This window comes from Myxocyprinus asiaticus, chromosome 15 (assembly GCF_019703515.2).
Source record: "Myxocyprinus asiaticus isolate MX2 ecotype Aquarium Trade chromosome 15, UBuf_Myxa_2, whole genome shotgun sequence".
Taxonomy (NCBI): Eukaryota; Metazoa; Chordata; class Actinopteri; order Cypriniformes; family Catostomidae; genus Myxocyprinus; species Myxocyprinus asiaticus.
In genome coordinates this window covers 29,347,533-29,371,527 of record NC_059358.1, presented here as the reverse complement: position 1 = coordinate 29,371,527, position 23,995 = coordinate 29,347,533, and the positions used below count along the sequence as shown (strand labels likewise).

Below are 23,995 nucleotides of genomic sequence, written 5' to 3'. Positions count from 1 at the left end.
ATTTAATTATTTATTTCTAGACACAATTTGCAATCATGTTTTTATCAAACTGCACAATGATGACTCTAAGACTTAGATATTACTGCTTCATTTTCTGTTAAAGCATGATTTTCCGTAAAGCTGCTTTGAAACAATGTGTGTTGTGAAAAGCGCTATACAAATAAAAATGACTTGACCAAGCAAATCATACCAAATACACAGGGTTTAAAGCTAGAGTATGCAATTTATACCAGATGCATTTTTTGTTATACTGGTTGGAAGTCTCTTTGCATCCTGACAGCAATCAATGAATCAAGTGCTCTGATACAAAAAAAAAAAAAATCCATTATCTGCGATAGTCACAGGCCTGTAAAAGGCCTGTCCAATCATTTTATTTGGCCCGAATGCAATGACTGGATGGCCTACCTGCCTGTCTAACTACGTACCTGCCTATCCCTGCACACTCTGCCCGTGCACTTTAATGCTGTGAGTTGGGGCGGGACTATCTGACTGTTTGAACAACTGCAGGCAAGGAGCGTATTCAGAAAGTTGTTTTAAAAACAACGTTTTTTTTTGCAAAGGTTCGGTGGCGCTAGTGTCGTATGTAAATTACATACTCCAGCTTTAAGATAGACAAGTAAACTCAGTTAACTCAGGACAGGTGTGACACATTTCTTCATGTCTTTTGAGTGGAAGTGGAGCTGAAGGTAACTGAGCAGTGGTGCTGCCATCTATTTGTGTGGCATGGACATGACATAGATAGATGGACGGACGGACGAATGGACGACTGTCCGACAGACAGATAGATAGATAGATAGAACACTAAAGGCCCTGACACACCAAGCCGACGGTCGGCCGTCTGCCAATGTCGGGCCGTCGGTGAGCATCTGTCGGGCTAGTTTTTGCAGTGTGTTCCGCACCGTCAGCTGAAGTCGGTCCCCATCTGCTTTTTTCAGCTGATTGAGCATGTTGACACACATCAAATTCTAAATTGGTTTTATTAATAGGAAAGGGGCCCAGAGCAATATACTGTCAGGGGGCCTAGAATACCTTGCTACGGCCCTGACGATAACTATATCCATAATGTTTTAAAAATCTTTCTTACTGTAAGAAAATAGCAGTGTCCACACCACATAACGATAATGACACCGTGGAAAGATATCGTTGGGATCATTTTCAGAGAGATTTTGTTTCCAGCTGATGAACGATAAAAACATTGACACTCAATCAAAATCCATCCAACTTTAAAGGGCTCGAGCCGCAACATGCATTCATCTTCAAAATAACACATTCCAGCTCAGGATCACCACTTTTATTACACACACAAATGCAATGGAAACTCCTGCTCAAGAACCGGCAATGTTTTTCTGCCTTTTTCTTCAGTATTAATGGAGATGAGATAATGAAAAGCTAACGCAAGCTGGTTGCATAAAATAACCTCAGGTATCTGGTGTTAATGTCAACAACATAGTTTTTTCTCCTTTGAAGTTGTATCTGTCTGTTTTTCTTTTGGTTTCTTTGCTAAATGTAGAGTGGCAGGTCATCTACATCAATTGTCTTGACTGTGAACAGAATTGCAGCGTGCACTTAGAATAAACAGAACATTATCATCTGTTGGTGTAAAAGCTAATATCGTTATCTTTATAGTTATCATTATAGTTATCATTCTTGGTGTGAATGGGCCTTAACGAAAACCTAAGCTGAACCAGACACGACCAAAGCAGCCAGTCCTTTTCTTAACATATTCATGGTTTTATCCTCTGAAATTCTTTTTCCCACACACACACTCTCGCTTCCACATACACAAGGTTTTTTGTGTTGGGCAGAATGCAGGGAACCAGATCTGTCTAGTTCTGGGCCTTCTCCGCTGTGGGTTGCTGGAATTGCTGGGTGACTATCGCCAGTAGTCAGACTTTTTATGTATGTGAGTGCATGATTTGCTGGAGGGAGTCAGAGTTTGTATGTTCAAACAACAAAATGTGTTTGTGTGTGTGTGAATGGGAGTTTAACAGAGAGAGAAAGTGAGCGCTGCTTCTGAGATGGAGTCACACATATTTAACTGAGGTGCATGCCAACTAAAACTAGCAGTCTCTGTGTGGGCTTAATGATCCCTGTGTTTCACATTCATTCAAAATCACTGCACATCTAACCTATTGTACCTGTTTGTGAGCCTGTCTGTGTTTATGTTTGTTGGAATGACTGTTCCTTTTGGTCAGCTCTATAACAGGATTGGAATGTGACTCAAGCCCTTTGTAATGACAGGCCTCAGAAAAGCCATAGCACCTCTCCTCATTTACCCCCCTTCAGTCTAACCAAACCCTTCTTTCTGTTGTCTCGTTCTGAAGGGATCGTTGTCCCTCTTTCATCGTTTTGTATGTTTTTGTTCTCTTCATCCATTCCCTTCTTCTTTCCTTCACAATGGTTTCACAGGAATCTAAATGGTACGCTTTGAAGACTTAATATTTGTATGTTTTTTTTTCCTTCCTCCATTTCAACAAAGAAAGCTTAAATTGCCTCATTACAGGGCTGCTTCCAACTCTGTTGAAGTATTAATGACAACAACAAACACTTATCAACAATTCTCGACAATGATCTCTCTCTTTTTTCCACTATTGCTCCCAGTCTCATTCTGTCTTTGACTCATACCCATTTTACTATTTATGTGCTTTTTATGTCCTTTTCCATTCCTTATTATTTCTCTCATTCTCTGTGTATCTCTGGCTCTCTCGCACTTTCCCTGGTTCACTTAGCCTCAGTAGATTTTATTGGTCTGACCAGTAGTCCTGACAGCAAACAATGGTTTCCTCCTTCTTTTAAACAGAAGGCATTTGTCATCAAATTTCCACATACCAGACTTAACATTTACACAGAGAATTTAACCTGCAATATTAACAACATCTTAGATTTATGTTCATAGCAAGAACACATTCTATGACACAACAAGTGTTTTTAAATTCAGGGACACCACAGAGCATTATAGATAATGCACTGACTATTATATGTTATGCATCAGTTGAATACCATAGTGTAAAGCAATCCAGATGCTGAATGAGGCATAATTACAGAAGTCTCTCTCTTATCTTCAGGCCTGCGCTCCACTGTGGTCCCAGGAATGTGGAACATCTCTGTTCAGCACAGGAATCTGTGCATCCGTCACCCATGACATGGAGCCCAAAGAAATCATTGCACCCACCGCCCAGAGTGAGATAAATATCCTCAGTGCATCAGTCAAAAGCAGCATTAGGAAGGAGCTTAATTATTGAAAACATAAGGGTGGCGTTGTCAGGGAAGTGGCTGATTATGTTTGGTGTTATTTAAATTAATTATAAAAAAGATTATTAAAACAAAAAATATTTAATACATTTAAATAATTTATTAAAATGTATTGCATTTTAATAAATGTATTTAAAAAATAGGAAAATATTTAATAATACGTTTATTTAATAACAATTAGATAATTAAAAATATAAAATAAAAAATTGTAAAAAAAAAGAGTAATCATGACTAAAACAGTATAACAGCTCAAAAACTATAAAGTAGCATTACATTTAAATTAATACAGGACAATAATGACATTTAACCTGAATTTCATGTGTGTGTATGTCTCACAGGATGCACCACATATATGGACATAGTGATTGTTTTAGATGGTTCCAATAGTATCTACCCCTGGTACAAGGTGCAGAATTTCCTTAGCAACATCCTCAGCAAGTTCCACATAAGCCCTGAGCAAATGCAGGTATGTCTTTATGTTTGTAAATGATTCAGTTATTTATTTATTTTTTATTTTAGAATTTTAGCATGTGAAATGTTGTGCATGTTTCGTCAAGATCAAGTTCTCAAGCAAAACTGTAACTGATATAAACTAATCTAGCTTTTTTTGTGGTTGTTGTTGTCACAGCTCCGGTGAGTTTGCCGGTTTGTTTTGTATGTTTTGTTATTTTCTCTCCCTCATGTCTCACAGGCATGGCCAGCATGCATGATCGGTGTTTCCATGGGAACATTGAACGCTGATCATGCCACTGATTATTGTGCCGAGCAACATTTGTTCTCCTCTAATTCACTCCCTTCTGAAACCCTTCGTGTTCTTAGTATCTTTGCCTAGATTGTTGTTTGGTGTGAAGTAACTAACCTCACTCTCTCTGCCTAGTTGGTCCTGTCTTGTGTATCTGTTGGTTGCCCGCGTGTCGGGTGTGTGGTTTCCTTCCAATTCGCTGCGTGTCAGCTGGGTTTCCACGGAGGATACCTCGTCTTTGCCCGCGTGTCGGGAGCTAGATCACCCTACCCTGCTGGGCATCGTTCTGCACCTCACTAAGCTTCAACAGAGGATTCCACAAATCTATTCCTGACTTCCACAATGCACACACTTATTCTACAAACACTGTCTTCACTGATTGCCCCTGGTGCGGCCACAGCGTGCGCGCTTCTCAGTCATCTCTCCCCGCTGCTGCAGCCGGTGCCGGGATTCTCGACATCCACAGTGACTGCTCACATTTATTGTAAATAAATCCTTTGAACTGTTCCTCTGCATTTGGGACTGTTTGTCTCGCTATCGTTCATTACAAGTGTGGACCCAGCGGAGGAATCCACTCTTTGCTCCGCGCTGTCTCAGCAGGGAGCTTTGCTGGGACATCAGCAGGATCATATCTACGCATCTAATCAGGCTCTGGAGATGATGGCTTCACAGCTTGCCGTGCTCATCTCTGCCATGCAGCAGCTCGGCCCAGGGCCGTAGCTGGGTATTCTGGGGCCCCTGGCTGTATATTGCTTTGGACCCCTTTCCTATTAAAAATACAGTTTAGAATTTGTTGTGGGGCCCCCTGGACCTGTGGGCCCCTAGAATCATTACCACCTTTCACCCCTCTAGCTACGGCCCTGGCTCCGCCTATCTCCCAATGCTGGCCTCTCTCAGGAAGCATCCTTACCGGCTCCGGTGGTTCTCATGGTTTCTGGACACTTTGAAGCCTGCATTCCCCCTCTAGCCCGTATTTAGGTGAGGCTGAATCCTGTAGTGTATTCCTTTCACAATGTTCCCTGTTCTTCATGTTACAGCCCTCTACTTTCACATCAGATACGATGAAGTTGGCTTGTGTAATCACGCTCCTCACTAGAAGGTCTGGTGATTGGGGCACTGCCATTTGGGACAACAGACATCCCTGCTGCGCTTCCTATCATACCTTTTCTTTGGAGCTCCACCAAGTTTCCCTCAGCTCAAGGTCCGGAGGCGGCGAGGGTCTTATCTGGACTGTCTCAAGGAGATTGATGAGTCTCAGACTATGCGATCGAGTTTCGCACCCTGACTGCCTCTTTTGAGTGGAATGACCACGCCATGTGGGATCAATTTCTGCATAGATCTGGACTGTCTCAAGGTGATTGACGAGTCTCAGATTATGTGATCGAGTTTCGCACCCTGGCTGCCTCTTGTGAGTGGAATGACCACGCCATGTGGGATCGATTTCTGCATAGGCTTTCCGACAACATCCTGGACGAGATTTACTCTTTGGATTTGCCTCCACACTTCGATGATTTGGTGGATCTGGCTATCTGAGTCGATCGATGCCTGACCCTATGCCGTCGTCACCGTCAATGCCTCTTTCCACCTACATGGGTGGCTGATCCTCCTTCTCGGTCTGTGTCTTCAGCCAACTCACCAGTATCACGGCCAAACACTGAGCCGATGCAAGTCAAAAGAACTCAAATATCAAGTAGGGAGAAACAGCAACGCCTCGTTAATGGACTATGTTTTCATTATGATTCCGGAGCTGAAGGGAACTTTATGGATTTCGATTTGGCTTCTAAATGGCGGCTTGGATAAACCCAGTTGGATAAACCCATCACCGCCAACACCCTCAGTGGCATGCCGCTGTCTGTCATCACTCAATCCACAAAGCTGGTCACCTTCGTCTCTGGGAATCATATGGAGCAGTTGTCCTTTTATCTGATCCAGTCTCCTTCAGCACCGGTAGTGTTGGGGCATACTTGGTTGGTAACACACAACCCACACATAGACTGGTCAACCAACACTGTTCTTGCTTGGAGTCCTTATTGTTTGTCGCACAGTCTTAACTCTGCTGTTTCCCCAGCCAGTCTTGTGTTTCATTGCAGGATGAACCGGCGGACTTGTCCGGATTACCGTTGACATACCATGACTTGAGGGAGGTGTTCAGCCGGTCCCACGCCATGACCCTTCCTCCTCATCACCCGTATGACTGTGCGATTGAACTGCTTCCTGGCACCTCGCTGCCTGTGGGATGGCTGTATTTGCTCTCAGCTCCCGAGAGGGAGGCCATGAATGGGTATATCAGTGATTCTCTGGAAGCCGGTCTCATCTGCCCTTCCTCGTCGCCGGCAGGGGCAGAGATCTTCTTCATGGAGAAGAAGGATGGCTCGCTTAGACCCTGTATAGATTATCGGAGGCTGAATGACATCACGGTGAAAAATTGCTATCCTTTGCTGTTGATGTCCTCAGCCTTCGAACTCTTGCAGGGAGCATCCGTATTTATGAAGTTGGACTTACACAACGCTTATCACCTTGTCCGGATTAGGAAGGGGGATGAGTGGAAGATGGCTTTTATCACCCATAGGGGGCACTTTGAATATTTGGTCAACACCTCAACCGTCTTCCAGGGGATCGTAAATGAAGTGTTTAGAGACATGGTTGATCGTTTTGTGTTTGTCTATCTTGATGATATTCTGCTATTCTCCCAGAATATCCAGGACCATGTTCAGCACATCAGGCAGGTGCTTCAGCGACTGCTAGAGAATCAGCTGTTCATCAAGGCAGAGAAGCGCGCTTTTCATGCACTCTTGTTAAAGATCTCTCTTTAACCCTGACTGACTGAGGATGTTCACTACTTCCGTTAGAGTGAACACTGGCGTGTTTGTCTGCTGCTGCTCTCCGGGTTTTTTTCAATGTTTTTAAATGCTTATGTTTTAGTGGCCTTTTGTATGAGCGACCTCAGGAAATCGAGTTTTATACATCTCTTTTATGGACAGTCTTATGGACTAGTGACTTTTTAGTTTGTTTGAAATCTACTCTACACCTTACGTCTGACTGGATTACTTCAAAGAAATTAACACCGCTGCACTCAACGATGGTTTTTGCCGGGACTGCTACATGCAGTTTTAAATAGGCTGCTTGATTCCCTGTCCAGCATTCGACGTTCAGTGGGGCTGGAGCACATGGACTTTGAATTTGAGTCATGTTGGTGGATGCACTGAGGATGTTCTGCCTTCTGTTGCCCATCTTGGCCTACTGGAGTTTTACTGTTTGCCCTCGCCAGTTTCAGCGGAGATCCCCCTGCTTGTTTGCAAGTCCATGCAATCATCTTTCTTCTGATATGGTTTTATTCTACTCATCTCTGGATTTATGGTGTTTGAATTCCTTGGACCGCCTATCAGACAGAGTATATAATTATTGCGCTGCACTTGGAATTGTGCGGCGCCCCCGGTATGTCCATCGAGGGTCATGCCGACATCCCTGCAGTTTACCGGCTAATTACCCTGACAACCACCACATACCGGCCATCTGGTCTTTACGCCGTCTCCCTCCGACTGGTGAAAGTGATATGAAGTGGGGTGTCAATTTTGATAATCTCAGTTTGCTCTTTTATTTTACCGCTAAACATGGATGTCGCCACTATTAAGACGGCCCTTATTAATGCACATTCAATATCGAACAAGTCTTTTATTCTGAATGACTTTTTTATATCACGATCATTGGACTTTTTCTTCATCACTAAGACCTGGCTGAATCCTGGCATAAAAATGGCCCTGGGGGATCTAACACTGCCAGGTTGTGACTTTTTAAATTCCCCATGGACTTCAGGACGAGGAGGTGGCATTGCCACTGTTTTTAAAAACTCTTTTAAATGCAGAATGCTGCCTGTGGACATGTATTCCAGTTTTGAGGTCCAATTGTTAAAGACTGACATCTTGGGTCCTGCTTTCTGTGCACTTGTGTACAGACCTCCCAGATTTGATAAGGACTTCATCCAAGAATTATCGAACTTTCTCTCTGGACTGGTGTCTTGTGGTGACAGACTCCTGAATCTTGGGGATTTTAATATTCATGTATGCTGTCCATTGAAACCGCTGGTAAATGCATTTATCTCCCTCACTGAGTCTTTAAATTTTGTATGACATGTCACTGGTCCTACTCACAATATGGGTCATTAGATCTGGTGTTATCGTATGGTCTTTCTGTGTCCAACTTAGAGGTCTTAGATATTGGCATTTTCAATAATATTTGAGTCTGTGTCTACGTGTCCTCTCCCTACTTTTTCTCAGCCCTTACGTTACTCCCGGTCCATTCACTCGTCTACTGCCAATCTTTTTTCAGAATTGTATCTAACGCATTTCACAGATGATGTCTTAGCTGGATTCGACACTGAATCATTGATTGAAGCTTTTAATTAATCTTGTACTTTTACACTTGATAATGTCACTCCGCTTAAGCCAAGGAGGATTAAGGGTGTTTCACAGCCTTGGTTAAATGACGTCACCCGAGCTCTCAGACAAGAGTGCAGAAAAGCTGAGCACAAGTGGAAACGAGACAAGCTTCAGGTCTCTTATGATATTTTAAAGGAGAGTTTAACAAACTATCAGAGAGCTGTAAAGGAAGCTAAAGCCAAGTTTTTCTCTACATTATTCTCTGATAACTCAAATCAACCAAAAGTTTTGTTCAAAACAATTGATTCTGTTTTAAATCCAACTAAAAATGCTTTTCTGGACACCACCCAAGAGAACTATGAAACATTTTTAAACTTCTTTACTCACAAAATTGAACAGATTAAAGGTGCAATTGTACCTTCACAATTTGATCAACCACTAATTCCTTCCCTGTCCAGCTCCCTGACTCACTTTGAACCAGTTACATCAGAACAGTTAGCAGATGTAGTCTCTAAGATGAAATGTTCCAGTTACAAGCTGGACATTTTTTCTCTACACATTCTTAAAGACGTTTTCATGATTATCAGTTCCAGTGTGACAGCTATAATTAATAGCTCATTAGCAAGTCGAGTTGTTCCAAGTAGTTTTAAACATGCAATTCTACAGCTGTTTTGTTAAAAAAACATTTTTTAGATCCAGCAATACACAACAATTACAGACCAATCTCCAAACTGCCTTTTATTTCCAAGATTTTGGAGAGAGTTTTTTATTCGCAGCTTTACTCCTATTTAAATACATTTAACATTTTAGATACATTTTGGTCTGGTTTCAGATACTTGCACAGCACTGAATCTGCATTGCAGAAGGTCACTAATGATATTTTACTCTCCATGGATTCAGGTTCACCTGTCGTCTTTGTTTTATTAGATCTCGTTCCCTGTTCGACACAATCGACCATAATATTCTCCTCAATCTTCTAAAATGTATGGTTGGCATCCAGGGGATGACCCTCCAGTGGTTTTCCTCCTATCTAAAAGAAAGGACGTTCTCTGTGTAGGGCTTTACTGGTTGTTTAGATCAGTGTCACTATCAGAGATAATTAATAATTATTTCTGTAGATATTAATTAATATTTAAATTATTAATTGAATCTAACTCATTAAAACCTCATATGGGGCTCCAGTAAATGTAGTGTGCTACGTTTAGGAGCAAGTTTGGTTATTAGCAATAATTAATAATTATCAAAGATTAATGTTCTATTCAATGTTCTATTGATTTTAATAATTAATAATTATCAAAGATAATTATTAATTATTAAAATCAATAGAACATTGATGAGAATCAATGTTAGCTTTTTTTAAATCCTTTAAATCAACAATTATCAAAGATAATCGTTAATTGTTAACATCGATGAAACATTAATTAAAATTAACACTAGCTTATTGATCATTCAAATTCAATCATCAAAGATAATTATCAAAAATCAATAGAATATTAATAAGGATTAACATTGACGGGGCACCACCCTGAAATCAGGGACTAATAACCAAATAGTAAAACAGTCTCAATATTAGATTGTTTTCTTAGGAAAATCGACATCCAAAGAATATCAATTTTCGGGGAAAAAACAATGAACGAAGGCTTGAATCCGAGCACTGACATCCCGTCAGCATGACACAGTCATACGCAAAACAAACCAAAATACTTCTCTTTGTAATATAAACAAAGTTTATTTATGCAGTAATATCAATTAATAATTAATACAATGCAGTCAATAAACTAACGACTTACAACTACAAACTAAACAGTGATATGATTAGAAATAAAATAATCCTATAACACATAAGGTGTGTGTGTGACAGTGTGTGTGTGTGTGTGTCAGTGTGGTTAGTATGAGAGAGAGAGAGAGAGAGAGAGAGAGAAGTGACAGCCCTAAAGCCGATTTCGCGATAGTGGGAGAGAAAGCAGCTCTCAGTTTATCACTCAGAGATGCGGTTTTACGAGTGGGGCTCGTAAAAGTCCCACGTTATTTGACTCTTCAATGGATGAACTCAGTTGCTGTCTCACCCGCGATGGCGAAATTGCACAACAATCCAATTTGGTTTGACCACGATACAGCAAAACAAATTTGTGATAATTAATACCCTGAGTATTAATAATGAGCGGACATGGCGATCCGTAAACTGTACAAGCAAAAACCTTGAAACACAAGAATAACACACTATAATATTCTGTCTCTGCCCAGACGTAAACCTCTTACTTGAATCGCATGAGGACATAGGTAGAATGTGTTTTCCTCCGTCCTTTAACACCGAACCGGTTCCTTGAGGCTCGGGTGATGACGGGAGGCCGTTTCCTCGCTCTGTCGGCGGGCGGTACGGCTGTTGATTCTCAGAGGGCGGTACGGCTGTTGATTCTCAGAGGGCGGTACGGCTGTTGATTCTCGGCGGGCTGGCGGAGAACTCAGAAATGTTGATTTGATTGAAGATGGAAGAGAAATCTTTAATCTCTTCACTTCTGTAGGCAAAAGGATGAAGATGCAGATTGCTCAGCGGACTCCTTCGGATCCGTTAGAGTGTTCGGTTGAACACAGAGTAATCTCAACTCGTCCAGTGAGATGGAGATTGTATGGCCACAGTTTCAAGTCGAACGTTACTTCCTTGTGCCACAAGGTTGCACCGGAGAGCAGCGAAGAGCTGCGTCCACACGCTGCAAACAAAGTCGCTGGAAGCAAATTCTGGGAGCATTTCAGAGATATTTCAACTCCTGATGATGTCATGTTTGAGGGACGTTCTGTTGTGTGCCTCATCCAATAGGAGTTGAGAGTTCGATCCTTTAGTGAGCAAGGCTTCATGGATTTGTAGTCTGTTTTGGACTCCCTTTGTTTGATTTTGGCACGATTTTTATCAGTAAGATATACGACATGGAATGTGGGGGCTGAGTTAGGTTTTACGACTTGTGTTAGGCCTGCCTTTGTCTTCCATCTGAATACATGAGGCCCAACATTTGTAAATTTAGGTAATTTTTCTTCTACTTCGTCTCAATTACAGTGTGGTGTCCCTCAAGGGTCAATCTTAGGACCCTTGTTATTTTCACTGTATATGCTTCCTCTGAGCTCTATTTTTAATAAGTACAGCATATCTTATCACTGTTATGCTGATGATTCCCAATTTTATTTCCCAGTGAGTGTAGACAAGAATTGTTTATCTGAGAATGCCTAAATTGCTTCAAAGATATTAAACATTGGCTGGCAAACAATTTCTAATAATTAAATGAAAGCAAAACTGAACTTCTGATTTTAGGTTCCTCCATGTCCTACTTATCTGGCCTGGTTGCCCAGTTAGATCCTACAAGATCATGTGAGGAGTCTTGGAGTGATTTTAGACTCATCATTACTTTTCAATAAGCAGATCAGTGCTGTTGTCAAGGGTAGCATTTTCCACCTTAGATCTATCACTAAAATAAAACATTTTCTTTCCCATAAAGACTTGGAAATTGTGATCCACTCACTTATTTCATCAAGGTTAGACTATTGCAACTCATTGTACATTGGTCTGCCCCAAACTGCCCACCTACAGCTTGTTCAAAATGCAGCAGCTAGGTTTTTAACAGGGTCAAGAAAGAGGGATCACATTTCCCCAGTTTTAGCATCTCTACACTGGCTTCCAGTGAAATTCAGGGTAAATTTTAAAATTCTGATTTTTGTCTACAAGGCACTATCTGGTCTCACACCCCAATATATCAGTGACCTTCTACACCCTTACTCCCCAACCAGAGCGCTCAGGTATTCTGATCAACTCCTATTGAAGGTTCCTCGTTGCCGCTATAGATCTAAGGGTGACCATGCCTTTTCTGTGATAGATCCTAATCTATGGAATAAACTCCCTTTCCATGTGAGGTCAGCTTCATCATTAGCCATCTTCTTTAAAAACATATTTTTATTCTGTGGCATTTGAATAGATCATTGAATAGGTTGAAATGGTTTAATACATGATGTTGTATTTAAATGTTTTTATTTATTTTATCATGTTTTATATTTAACTTTAAATCAATCTGTTTTATATATTTTGTTTGTTTGATCTGTAAAGCACTTTGGGTCAACTTCTGTTGTTTTTAAATGTGCTCTATAAATAAAGGTTGACTTGACATGACAGTCGGTTCCATTCCTGGAGTTCCTCGCTAAGGATAGAGCTGTCTCCGATTGGCCAGCCCCAGATTCTCGCAAGGCATTGCAGAGGTTTCTGGGGTTTGCTCATTTTTATCGGAGGTTTATTAGGAACTACAGCCAACTCGCCGTACCTCTGATGGACCTCACCTCCACACGCACTGACTTTTGTTGGTCCCTGCGAGCTGAGGCCGTGTTTTCTACGACGTCTGCAACCGAGAATTGTTGGCTTTCCGGTTGGCCTTGGGTGAGTGGCATCATTGGTTAGAGGGTTCGGGGGTACCTTCGTGGTCTGGAAAGATCATAAGAACCTAAAGTATATTCGTAGCGCCAAATGTATCAACTCTAGACAGGCTCACTGGTCACTATTTTTCACGCAATTTAATTTCGTCCTGTCTTACCGTCCGGGCTCTAAAAACATCAAGCCCAACTCCTTATCTCCCACCGGATACCATTCTACCCGCCACTCGCGTGTTGGGCATGGTATCCTGGGAGGTGGAGGCTAAAGTCCGTGCTGTGCTATGAAACACCGCACCCCCCGCTACGTGCCCAGCGGGCTGGATATTAGCGTGCCAAGCAACACCTGTTCTCCTTTAATTCACTCCCTTCTTAAACCCTTCGTGTTCTCAGAATCTTTGTCTAGTTTGTTGTTTGGTGTGAAGTAACTAACCTCACTCTCTAGTTGGTCCTGTCTCGTGTATCTGTTGGTTGCCCACGTGTCGGGTGTGTGGTTGCCTTCCAGTTCACTGTGTGTCAGCTGAGGATACCACGTTATTGCCCGCATGTCGGGAGCTAGATCGCCCTACCCTGCTGGGCGTTGTTCTACACCTCACTAAGCTTCAACAGAGGATTCCATGAACCTATTCCTGACTTCCACAACGCACACACTCATTCTAAGGACACACTCTTCATGGATTGCCCCTGGCACGGCCATATCACATACTGATATAATTGTTAACCTAAAAATGTGCTTTATGTGGTAACATCTAAATGTAGCCGGTGGGTTGTAAAAAAACAACACAGGATACAAAAATATCTTTTGGAGTTTTATTCTGACATCTGTTTATAAAAAAGAAAAGACCAGTGGTCGATGGGGCCATATATATAAAATATAAAAAAAGAATAAAGAAAATACAAAAAATGAAATACAGTACAATGAAATATGAAAATGAAATACAGTAGAGGCAAATGTTAAATGAAAATACAAACAGGGCATTAGCCTACCCATATGCTTCAGCATACATCACCTTAATACATGCTTATAACATTCACAGCATTTTTTGCATGTAAGTACTTGCTTAAATCATTCACAGCATTTTATGCATTTAACACATGCTTAAATCACTCAAAGTTTTTTATGAATTTATCCAGACTTTAAGGACATGTATGACAGTTTCAACAATACCACTCATGTTTTCACATATAACACGTATTACACTTATTTACTGGAAAACAATCTGGGCTATATATCATTAAATAAGATATGATTCATTCTAAGTTTACATACCCAGTCCTCACATGTAGGCAAAACGTGGTCAAACTCCACACATGCAATCCACATGCATCCTTCAAAAATCCATAAGAAACACTCAGTTTTAACATACAACTCTTTTGAACACATATTTCATGCAATTTATAAGCATTTTGTGTAAAATGTTATATTTGCCCAAGAATTCTTAATTGATGAACAAAATTGGGAGCTCTCTTGCACAATACATATTCCCACGTCTCTAATACAAGAGAGTGCCGAAAAGCAGGTTTCGCAAAACTCTGGTTCTTAAAAGGGCCATGTCCAGTTTATTACTAGAGTTAAATTATATGTACATCCACTTGGCTAAATTAATTAACTGATTTGAAAATTCAAAAATATTATTTAACAAATTTGAATCAACCTGACTAGATTACACCTTTAAAACTAATTTTGAAGGGTTAGGTCAGGTAGGTTACCACTTTTTACAGTACTAGCAGAATCTGCTACAACTTTGCATGTACCTTATCTCTGAAATGCTAAAATCGAAAAATTGAGTAAACATTTGTTAAAGCTTTTTCTTATAAAGACACAAATGCCAAATATGATTCAAACGGACGTTGCTCTCACAGGTCCTTTAGATCACAAAATCTTTGCTCTAACACTGTGTCCTCTTGTAAGTAGCAGAGACCTAGCTGAAATTCTAACAGATGTGTAGACCTGCTTTCTAACCTTAAATGCTGTCAGCAGCTGCTCTAACACAGAATTAGTTGTGATGCATTGAGCTGGTATGAGCTAGTGTGTGTAACACAGCCGCAAGCCACTCCTCAGAGCGAACTGAGCCCAAACTGAAACAGTTCTGGCAATATTAATGTGCACAGACAGAAGTTGTGGTTTCTAGAATAGAGAGTATTTGTGTGAAACAAGAAGAGAAAGAAAGAGAGAGAGAGAGAGAGAGAGAGAGGTGTGCTGATGGATGTGTGGATGAAAGGATGGATTGAGAGAGAGAAGATGAATAGATGAATATGTGTATACATATGTATACATATTGTATACATATGACAGTTCCTGTCATGTGTTTCGTCAATGTTAGTTATTTAATGTGGTAGGAAGGCTGAGGGCAACAGGAGGTAAAATGAAATTCCTCTGGTTTGTGGATTGTTTCTTGCTCTGGCAGCTTTGGACTTTCATGTGTTTTGTTGGTGGGGCAGAGTGCATAGTAGAGATGCCAATCTCCATCTCATTCTAGAGTTACTCACTCTGCACAGATTTCTGCTGCTGTATGATTTAGAGCAAATGACCACAAATATTTCCTAGACTTTTGTCTTTTAAAATGTAAATTGTAAATTTTTTAATTGTTAATGTTAGAATTTTACAGCAAGCAGTTTAGTAATAGCCACCCTAAACAGTAACATAACAGACACATAAACTAAACAGTGCTTTCCTCATTAAATATTCATGCGCTTTGTACAGTTGGAGAAATTTTCATATGCTGTATTTAGTTTCAGCATCTGAGAGTAACGGCAAACCTGTTAACTGGAGAGATCAGAGACAAAAATTATAATTATTATTATTATTTATTTTTTGTTTTTGTACACTTAAGGACACATAAAATAGCCAGAGCAAATTTATGTGGTGAAATTTTCACCAATAGAATAGCAATTATTACAAACGTTTGTGTGCCCATTACAAGCTGTATTCGTTAATATTCAATGTTATTGACATCATTAAAATACAAAAAAGAATGTTAACTCAGGGATTACAAATGTACAGTGTGAAATCTTGAAACCTGAATACCCCAAATTAACTACTAACCCTGGGTAAAGTATGATAACCTAGGGTTACATTATTCCAGGGTGCTTGATGGCCCTAAAATAACAATTCACACAAAAGTGTTAAGAGCCCAAAATAACTTTTGATTTTGACAATTATGTCCCCATTGGTCGAATAAACAAGTATCCCCACCCCAGAATCATGCCACTGTTTGAGCCAATGTTGCTTTATTGGTCTACTTAAATAAGCAGAGCAATATTTTTCTAGTGCCATAAATGTTGCCAGAGTGTTTACACATTTGAAGAAATCAGCCTATTACAGTAATTGCTTACTAGTGTCTCTTCATATTAAACTGGGATAGGATAAAGTATTTTAACATTGAAAAATGACACACATCATCATTAACTTTAATTATTGTATGTGGCTGTGGGTGTGCAGGTGGGTGTTCTGCAGTACGGGGAGATCTCAGTCCACGAGTGGTCTCTCAGGGACTATCAGACAACACAGAATGTGGTGGAAGCGGCCAAGAACATCAGTCGTCAGGGGGGACGAGAGACCCGTACTGCGCACGCCATCCAAATGGCCTGGTATGATGACTCACCACTCTCTCAAACTCAAAACAAACCTAGTTCAGCCCTCTGTCTCTCACCAAAGTCTCTCCCACCAAAGTGTATTTCTATATGTACAGTTTACCCTTTTCTTGATCCCACCACATCCAGAGATAATGTAAAGTGTATAGCACACTTGAGTCTGTCTGGTCAATAGTCCCTTTGTTTTTGTGTTGATGCTTTGAAGGTGCTTCCTCAGAACTGTAATTCCATTTCCTCCCCAGAGACTTCTATGAGCAGAAATATGTTTAAAGAGACTCATATTCATTGTTCTCTGTGTCCCTTTCATACTCTGTCTGTTCCTGTAATGTCTGTTTCTGCTATTCTTCTTTATGGTGTCTCAATATTAAATCCTTCCAACACACACATACATACACGCCCATAGCTGGCACTTGCTGACCGCAAAAGCAAAGGCTCACAAAATGAAATTCTACCCAGATTTACTGTGAATGCAGGAGATACACTTATGTCTGAAAATGAGGAAATTCCTCAAAATTCTTTCTCCTCTTTTTCTTAAAGGAAAAGTTAATTCTAATATGACAATTCTGTCATCATTTACTTACCCTTATGTTATTTCAAACCCGTAAGACTTTCTTTGACCTGTGGAACACAAAAGGAGAAATTTTAAAGTACTTTCCATTCATTGATTTTTTATACAATGGCATTTGATAGTCCCTCGCTTTAAAGCTTAAAAAGCGGCTCAAGTTTTCTGATGGCATATGACAGGTTATGGTGAGAAACAATCCAAATTATCAATTTCACAGTGAAAATCACATGAGCATTGCATTGTTTTTAGCCACAATGAATGAGCTTCTCTCATAGCGCTCTTGAACGGCAAACAGACATCAAGATTGTTTTTACAGAAAATGACCATTTTACTGAAAATTCCATTTTAGTTTTTTCTTACCAAAACCTATTGTTTGCATTCAAAAAACTTGGAATTTGATGCACAAGTTGCATAGACTACTTTTATTACACTCTTGCATTCTTTCTAAGCTTGAAAAAGAATCTCTATCTACTTCAGTTGTACTGAAAAAATAGACAGTGATTTTCATTAAAACATCTCCTTTGTTGTTCCATCCTCAAGTTGTTTCATACGGGTTTGAAACAACTTGAGGATTATGACAGAATTATTTATGACAGAATTTTCTGAACATCAAGTGTGTTCTGATTGTCCCATTGCACAATTCAGTGTGTACTGACAAATTGCTTGTCGTTGGAAACTTGTTGCATTTGCACCTAATTAGGGGGCTATGATGTAAATCAAGCAATGCATTTAAAAGGTGCAATCAGTACGTTTTTGTGTATGTTGGTGAATATGGCAGTCGTCTTGGACACACACCTAGTGTCAGGGATGCAGCATCATTCAAACGATTAATTTAATGATCGGTTGAATAATTGAAGAGTCATATAATTAATCGTTTGAATCAAACGAATAATTTAATCCATGAATGAAACAAATAACAGGGCAATTACTGAGATTAAGCGAGTAGTATTCGGCTGGTCATGTGATCTCAACATGGCAGCCCTCATGAGGGGACCCTCTCCATGTGGAATTACGTAAACAGCTTTAATATTACTGGTAAGACTAAAGTCTTCATCTCATGTGAGTGGTCATGATTTTGTACAGATGTTTCAAAATTACTATTAATTTCTGGAGTAAAACTTTGAAGTAAAACTGGAGTAAAACTTTTTTTAATAAGGAAAAAATACTAAGTACACCTTTAAAGAGCCATATCATAATCCATGCTATTTTGAAATAAAAAACAACAGCAACACAAACCCCCTTACCAAGTCCACCCAAACCATATATACTTAAATTGCAATACTGCAAAAATGGGGTCATTCAGAGATCTTCATGTTTGTTATATCACAATCATGAGAACATTACATTAGCATATTAATGGAAAATCAACATTGAACATTGACGAATGACATTGTGAACTATGACAGTATGCAGAGGTTAGCCAATAACAGAGGATATTTACATACAGAAGTCTTAAAGGTAGGGAACAACGGGGTTAAAGGCCCTGTGGGGTAAAAGGCTCCATTGATTTTATTTTCTCCCAAAACATTAAATAGTAATAATAATTACCACAGTATTTTCCTAAACACTTCACTATACACTGGAACATTTTCCTGATCCATGAGATCATTGCATGTAATGTTTAAAGGATGATTTTGAGGCAATTTGATCAAATTTTTTATATTTTTTAAAATGTTGCTAATGAAAATCCCTGAAATTAACACATTTCTTTTTAGGCAAAATATTTATAATCTTCAGTTTTTTTTTAATAACTGTCCAATAAGGATGGTATTTGGGGTAAAAAGCCCCCCTGTTGCATGTGCTAAAGGCTCCTATTAAACACATTTTTTTTTTTTTTTTAACTGGGGCAAACAGATTTGTTATGAACTTTTTTTAAAGTGGGCTCACATTGACTCATCTAATCATAATAATACTTAGTTTGTTTATAGATGTAGGCAAGTGGAGAAATTTCATTCGTTTCATAATGTAACTCTAGTCATAAATTGGACGTGGCCCTATTTAAGAACCTGAGTTTTGTGACACCTGCTTTCCGGCACTTTATCGTGTTGCGCATGTGTGTTGGTTGGAGATGTGTGAGCATATGTTGTGCAAGAGTGCTCACAGTTTTGTTCATCGGTTGAGAATTCTTGGGATGTGAATGGGTTGCAAGTGTGGATTTTGACCATGTTTTGTGCACATGCGAGGACTGGCTTCTACTGTATTTCATTTCCATGTTCCATTTTTTGTACTTCATTTCCATACATATATTATACACACCATTGACCGTGTGTGTGTGTGTGTTTTTTTTTTTTTCTTTTTGGGAGTTGTTTAACAATGAAATGAGGAAAATCTGCACACTGTTTTATTCTCACCTTTTATTTATATTAAAAAAAAAAACAACAACAACAACAACAATAACAGCAACGTTTTGATCAGAGAGATCTTCGTCAGGCACACATCAATAGGCAGCACTTCATTAAATATCCTTGTTTCAAACACACACCTCATTGTGTACACCGGTTAACAATCAGAAGCAATTATCTCATAATCATTCAATCACACTCAATGTGAACAATTAATTAGTGACAAACAACAGTACAAACGTCATTATCATAGAGATTCAAACGATGTAGACAACTCTCAGTTTTTTCAATGTAGGCTAACCCACAAGGACATTTAATCATGTAAATGATATTTTAAGTGGTACATGTGATGACACTATTGATTTTAAATTCTTTGCCTAAATGAGGATGAGAAAAGACACTGGTTTAATAGATGATTAGAAATGAGTAGGTCGGTCCACAGGTACATCAGCTCTCACAACAAAATTGCGCACATTAGGGGGACTCTCCGAAAACATCATTAAGAGCAGGATCAGATTTTAAAATGTACCAATGTTTGTTTAAAATCTTCTTTAGATCTGAACAAATGGGAGAATATTGAAAGGAGCACAACTTTTCAGAGAATTATCCTTAAAGATTCCTTGTTTGATGACAACTGGTCGATCCCTAATGTGAATCATGATGATATTGAAGAAGTAGCTAAAAAAGTACACAGTAAATAGACTAGATTTTTTTCTACATGCTACCACTCTAAGTAATTATCTTCAAAACAACAGAATTCCTCGGGGTCTCCGAATACAGAAATCACCCACTATTGGATCCGACAACCCTGATTTTGTGAACGCTGGTGTGAAATTACCAACAAATGCTCTTTTGATCTAATGGTCTTGCTAATTCAAGAAACAACTAGCCAGCTTGAAAAAATTTGCCAACGTATACGAGAGACACAAGCGACTTTGGAGAAGGATTGTATTGATAAGGAGAAACTAAAAGACTGGTTTTTGGAGTGTGATCAATATAAAGACAAGATCAAAACCGAGACCAGAATCATCAAAAAGAGAAAGTTTGAAAGAGATGTAGAGGACTATCATCTTGGAAGGGTGTACTCTTGGAGGAATGCCCCACCTAGAGATGGAGATCTGAAAAGATCTTCTCACCAACAAAGATTTCCTGTTCCTTCTATGGATACAGATTCTGAGACCCAACTCAATCTCCTCACCAGCTTTTTTAGAAGACGCTACTCAGTTTCAAAGGTGACAAACATCCAAAGCCAACCTGAGAGAAGGAATGGGAGGAAATGCAGGAGTAAGAAAAATAAATTACTCTCCCAGACAATATCAGACCCGGAGCAAAAGATATCCAATGTGATTAATTTGTCCAACAAATGGATTTGTCCAAATCCATTTCCCCTGCTGGCATAGTTGCTTTGAGTAAGGGTTTGTACTTTGCTCCCACAACCGATTATGATGAATTCATCACCTATGTGGACCTTCAAAGAATTTTCAGAACTTTGCATATCAAATAATTTTTCACTAATAGACCTAATGTGGAACCATCTATTATCCTCTAATAGTGAAGATACCTCTTCTCCTGATCTTTATTCCCCTTGTGAACCCAAGAGAATAACCACAAACTTTCGAGATAAATCATAATTTGTTCCTTCCAGGAATAGAAATGCTTCACTCGAAACATATTGTCATCTTGGAGAAGTTTCTGATAAAACTGTCATAATTAAACAGGCAGACAAGCATGGTTCTGTTGTAGTAATGAACTTCTCTGATTATGACCTAGAAGTGAAAAGACAACTAAGTGGCAATGGTTTTTTTTGGGGGGGGGGGTTATCAAAAATTGAACTCTGATCCCACAAAGACTTTTAAGACCGAGATTCGTGAATACTTTCAACATTGTGTGGATGTAGGTGAGATCACGAAACAGGAGTTTGCTTTCATGAAGTTTGACTACCCAATTACCCCAGTCATCTATATACTTCCAAAAATACATAAAGATCTTAAAAAAACCTCCTGGAAGGCATATTATATCTGGAATTGGGTCTCTCACTGAGAACATTTCAACCTTTGTTGATTATTTTCTAAAGCCTGTTGTGTCCTCATTACCATCCTTTGTAAAAGATTCTATTGATATGATCAAAATTTTAAAAACTATTGAATTACCTGATGAAACTTTTTTGGTCACTTTTGATGTTGAGTCTCTCTACACCAATATGCCACATGAGGGAGGAATTGAGGCAGTCAATGTTTTTTCTAAGAAACCCACATCAAAATAAAAGTCTGAGCATTGATTGTATCAAAACATTAACCAAATTGGTGTTAACAAAAAAAATTTCTGATATAAAGATAATTTTTTTTCTCCAAACCAAAGGAACGGCTATAGTAACACACTCCTACATGGACAAAATTATCATCCCATCCCTCTGAAGCGTAGTTTGCCTATCAGCCAATTCAGTCGGATACGTCGTATTTGTAGCTCTAATGAATCAAATACACAACAAAGCATCTGGCGAATAGATTTAGAGAGAGAGAGGTTATAATGAAAACTGGATATAGTCCGCTGTTAAGAGATTTGAGATTTGTTCAGATCTAAAGAAGATTTTTAAACAAACATTGGTACATTTTAAAATCTGATCCTGCTGTTAATGATGTTTTCGGAGAGTCACCTAAATCCTAAAGGCATGAATTTGTATTACCCATATTTTTGTTTTACTGAGAATTTTGGATGAGATTTGTTTCTTGTACCTGTATGTGTTTAATGCTGACCTATGTCCCAATTTTTTCTATTACTCTAAATGTTTCTATTCAAATTACTGCGTTGTCTTTAAAACGTGATTCACTGAATATTTCTGAGTTTGTCTACATTGTTTGAATCTCTATGATAATGACGCATGTACTGTTGTTTGTCCCTAATTTATTGTTCACACTGAGTGTGATTGAATGATTATGAGATAATTGCTTCTGATTGTTAACCGGTGTACACAATGAGGTGTGTGTTTGAAACAAGGATATTTAATGAAGTGCTGCCTATTGATGTGTGCCTGACGAAGACCTCCCTGATCAAAACGTTGCTGTTGCTTTTTATAAATAAAAGGGAAGAGTAAAACAGTGTGTGGATTTTCCTCATTTTATTTTCAAACCTTTTACTTTTATTAGGCACCAGTTGGAGAAATTTTGGATGTTTGTACTTTCTCTTTTGTTGTTTAACAGCCATCAGAATAAAACTACAAAAGAGATTTTTGTATCCTGTGGTGATCATTTTCAACCCACTGGGTACATGGAATACTTGATGTAATAAAATGCCAAATGTGTTTGAAATTTACAGGAAATGGTTGACTTTTTCTGAAGTAGTTATTGAGTAAGCATCATCTTAATGTATTACTCAAAGCATCTTGGTGTCTCAAAATTATTTGCACTAGTTGACAAATTTTGCCCTATAACTATTGCTCCAGTATCTACACTTTAAACCCCCTAGGGGCATTTTACCCCAGGTGTGGAGTAAAAGGCTCCCTCACCACCTTTTTTTAAAAACTGAATTTTAATCTAAACAATCTTCCATTTATTTCTTTTCACACTAAATATGTTGCTCCATCAATATTCAATAAAATTTAATAAAAAATGTTGACCTTGATACATTTTGTGACGAGAAAAAAGCTAAATTTCCTTTAGCCTCGTTGTACCCTATAGTAGCAAACTAGTAATATCAAGTAAATATCATTGTTCTGTAACAGTCGAAGTAAATCCTTTTAGTGACAACACAAATACACAATCCTTCATAATGTCTTTCTTCTCCGATGGTATTGCTGGGTTTTTTGGGACCTTTTTGTTTCTACCAGGTCTTTCTGCTCTGTGTTTGATTGTTTATGAGCTTTTGGTGTGCCTTTTGTGTTTCTTATCTATCTGTCTGTCTGTCTGTCTGTCATTCTTTTCTTTCTTCATATCAAAATCTCACTCTGAAACATCCATGTCAATACCGTCAGTAAACACATTCTGTCTTTCTCTTCACCCCATGTCATACTTCATAATCAAGCCTTTGTTCTCTCCCTCAAAACATTTTGTGTACAACTATCTTTATGGAACAACATTTCTCTCCACCATTAAAACATGCCCTCTTTTTTTTACAGACCACATCAAAAAGTCCATCCATTGCTTTCTTGTCAGTCCCCCTTTTCTTTAGTGTGGAAAATCAGAGTGGTATTTTATTTTTCTTCATCATTTTATATTTTCCCCCTCCCATCCCCATCTCATTCAAAGGAAATATTTTCATTCTTTCTATAACCTTTAGCTATTGTTTGCTTTCTCCCCTCACTCCTTTCTATGCCTGAACTGTTATTTTCCTCTCCTCTCTTCTGCTTTCCTCTTCTCTGCTCTGCCCTGCTCTCCTCTCCTTTGCTCTCCTGTTTTCCTCTCCTCTCCTCTGCTCTGCTCTCCTTTCCTCTGGTTTTTTCTCCTCTCCCCTGCTCTGCTCTGCTCTCCTCTCCACTGCTCTCCTCTCCTCTGCTTAGAAGAGAGGAGAGCAAAGGACTGCTTTCACTGGATGTAATTAGGCAGAAGGCTGCAGGTTGTTTTTAAACTCTGCACTCTTGCGGGGAGCCACATAGTTATATTTAGCCCGAGTCTGAACAACCGCCTGAAAATCATTACGTTGACTAACACTTGCTGTGCCACGCAACTTGCATATTGAAAAAAACAGGTCACCCTCACACAAACAGCACAGAAACCTGATGTATGTGTCT

General features: G+C 39.2%; 1 protein-coding gene across 1 annotated transcript in view; it reads left to right on the top strand.

Moving 5' to 3' along the window:
- The window catches only part of LOC127453265 (integrin alpha-10-like), a 57,723-nt gene that overhangs the window by 9,046 nt on the left and 24,682 nt on the right, over positions 1-23,995 (top strand). Inside the window, exons 6-8 of the mRNA XM_051719500.1 lie at positions 3,066-3,180; positions 3,591-3,718; positions 16,214-16,362. Coding sequence (XP_051575460.1) covers positions 3,066-3,180; positions 3,591-3,718; positions 16,214-16,362 — 392 coding nt within the window. The remainder of the gene's footprint in view (positions 1-3,065; positions 3,181-3,590; positions 3,719-16,213; positions 16,363-23,995) is intronic.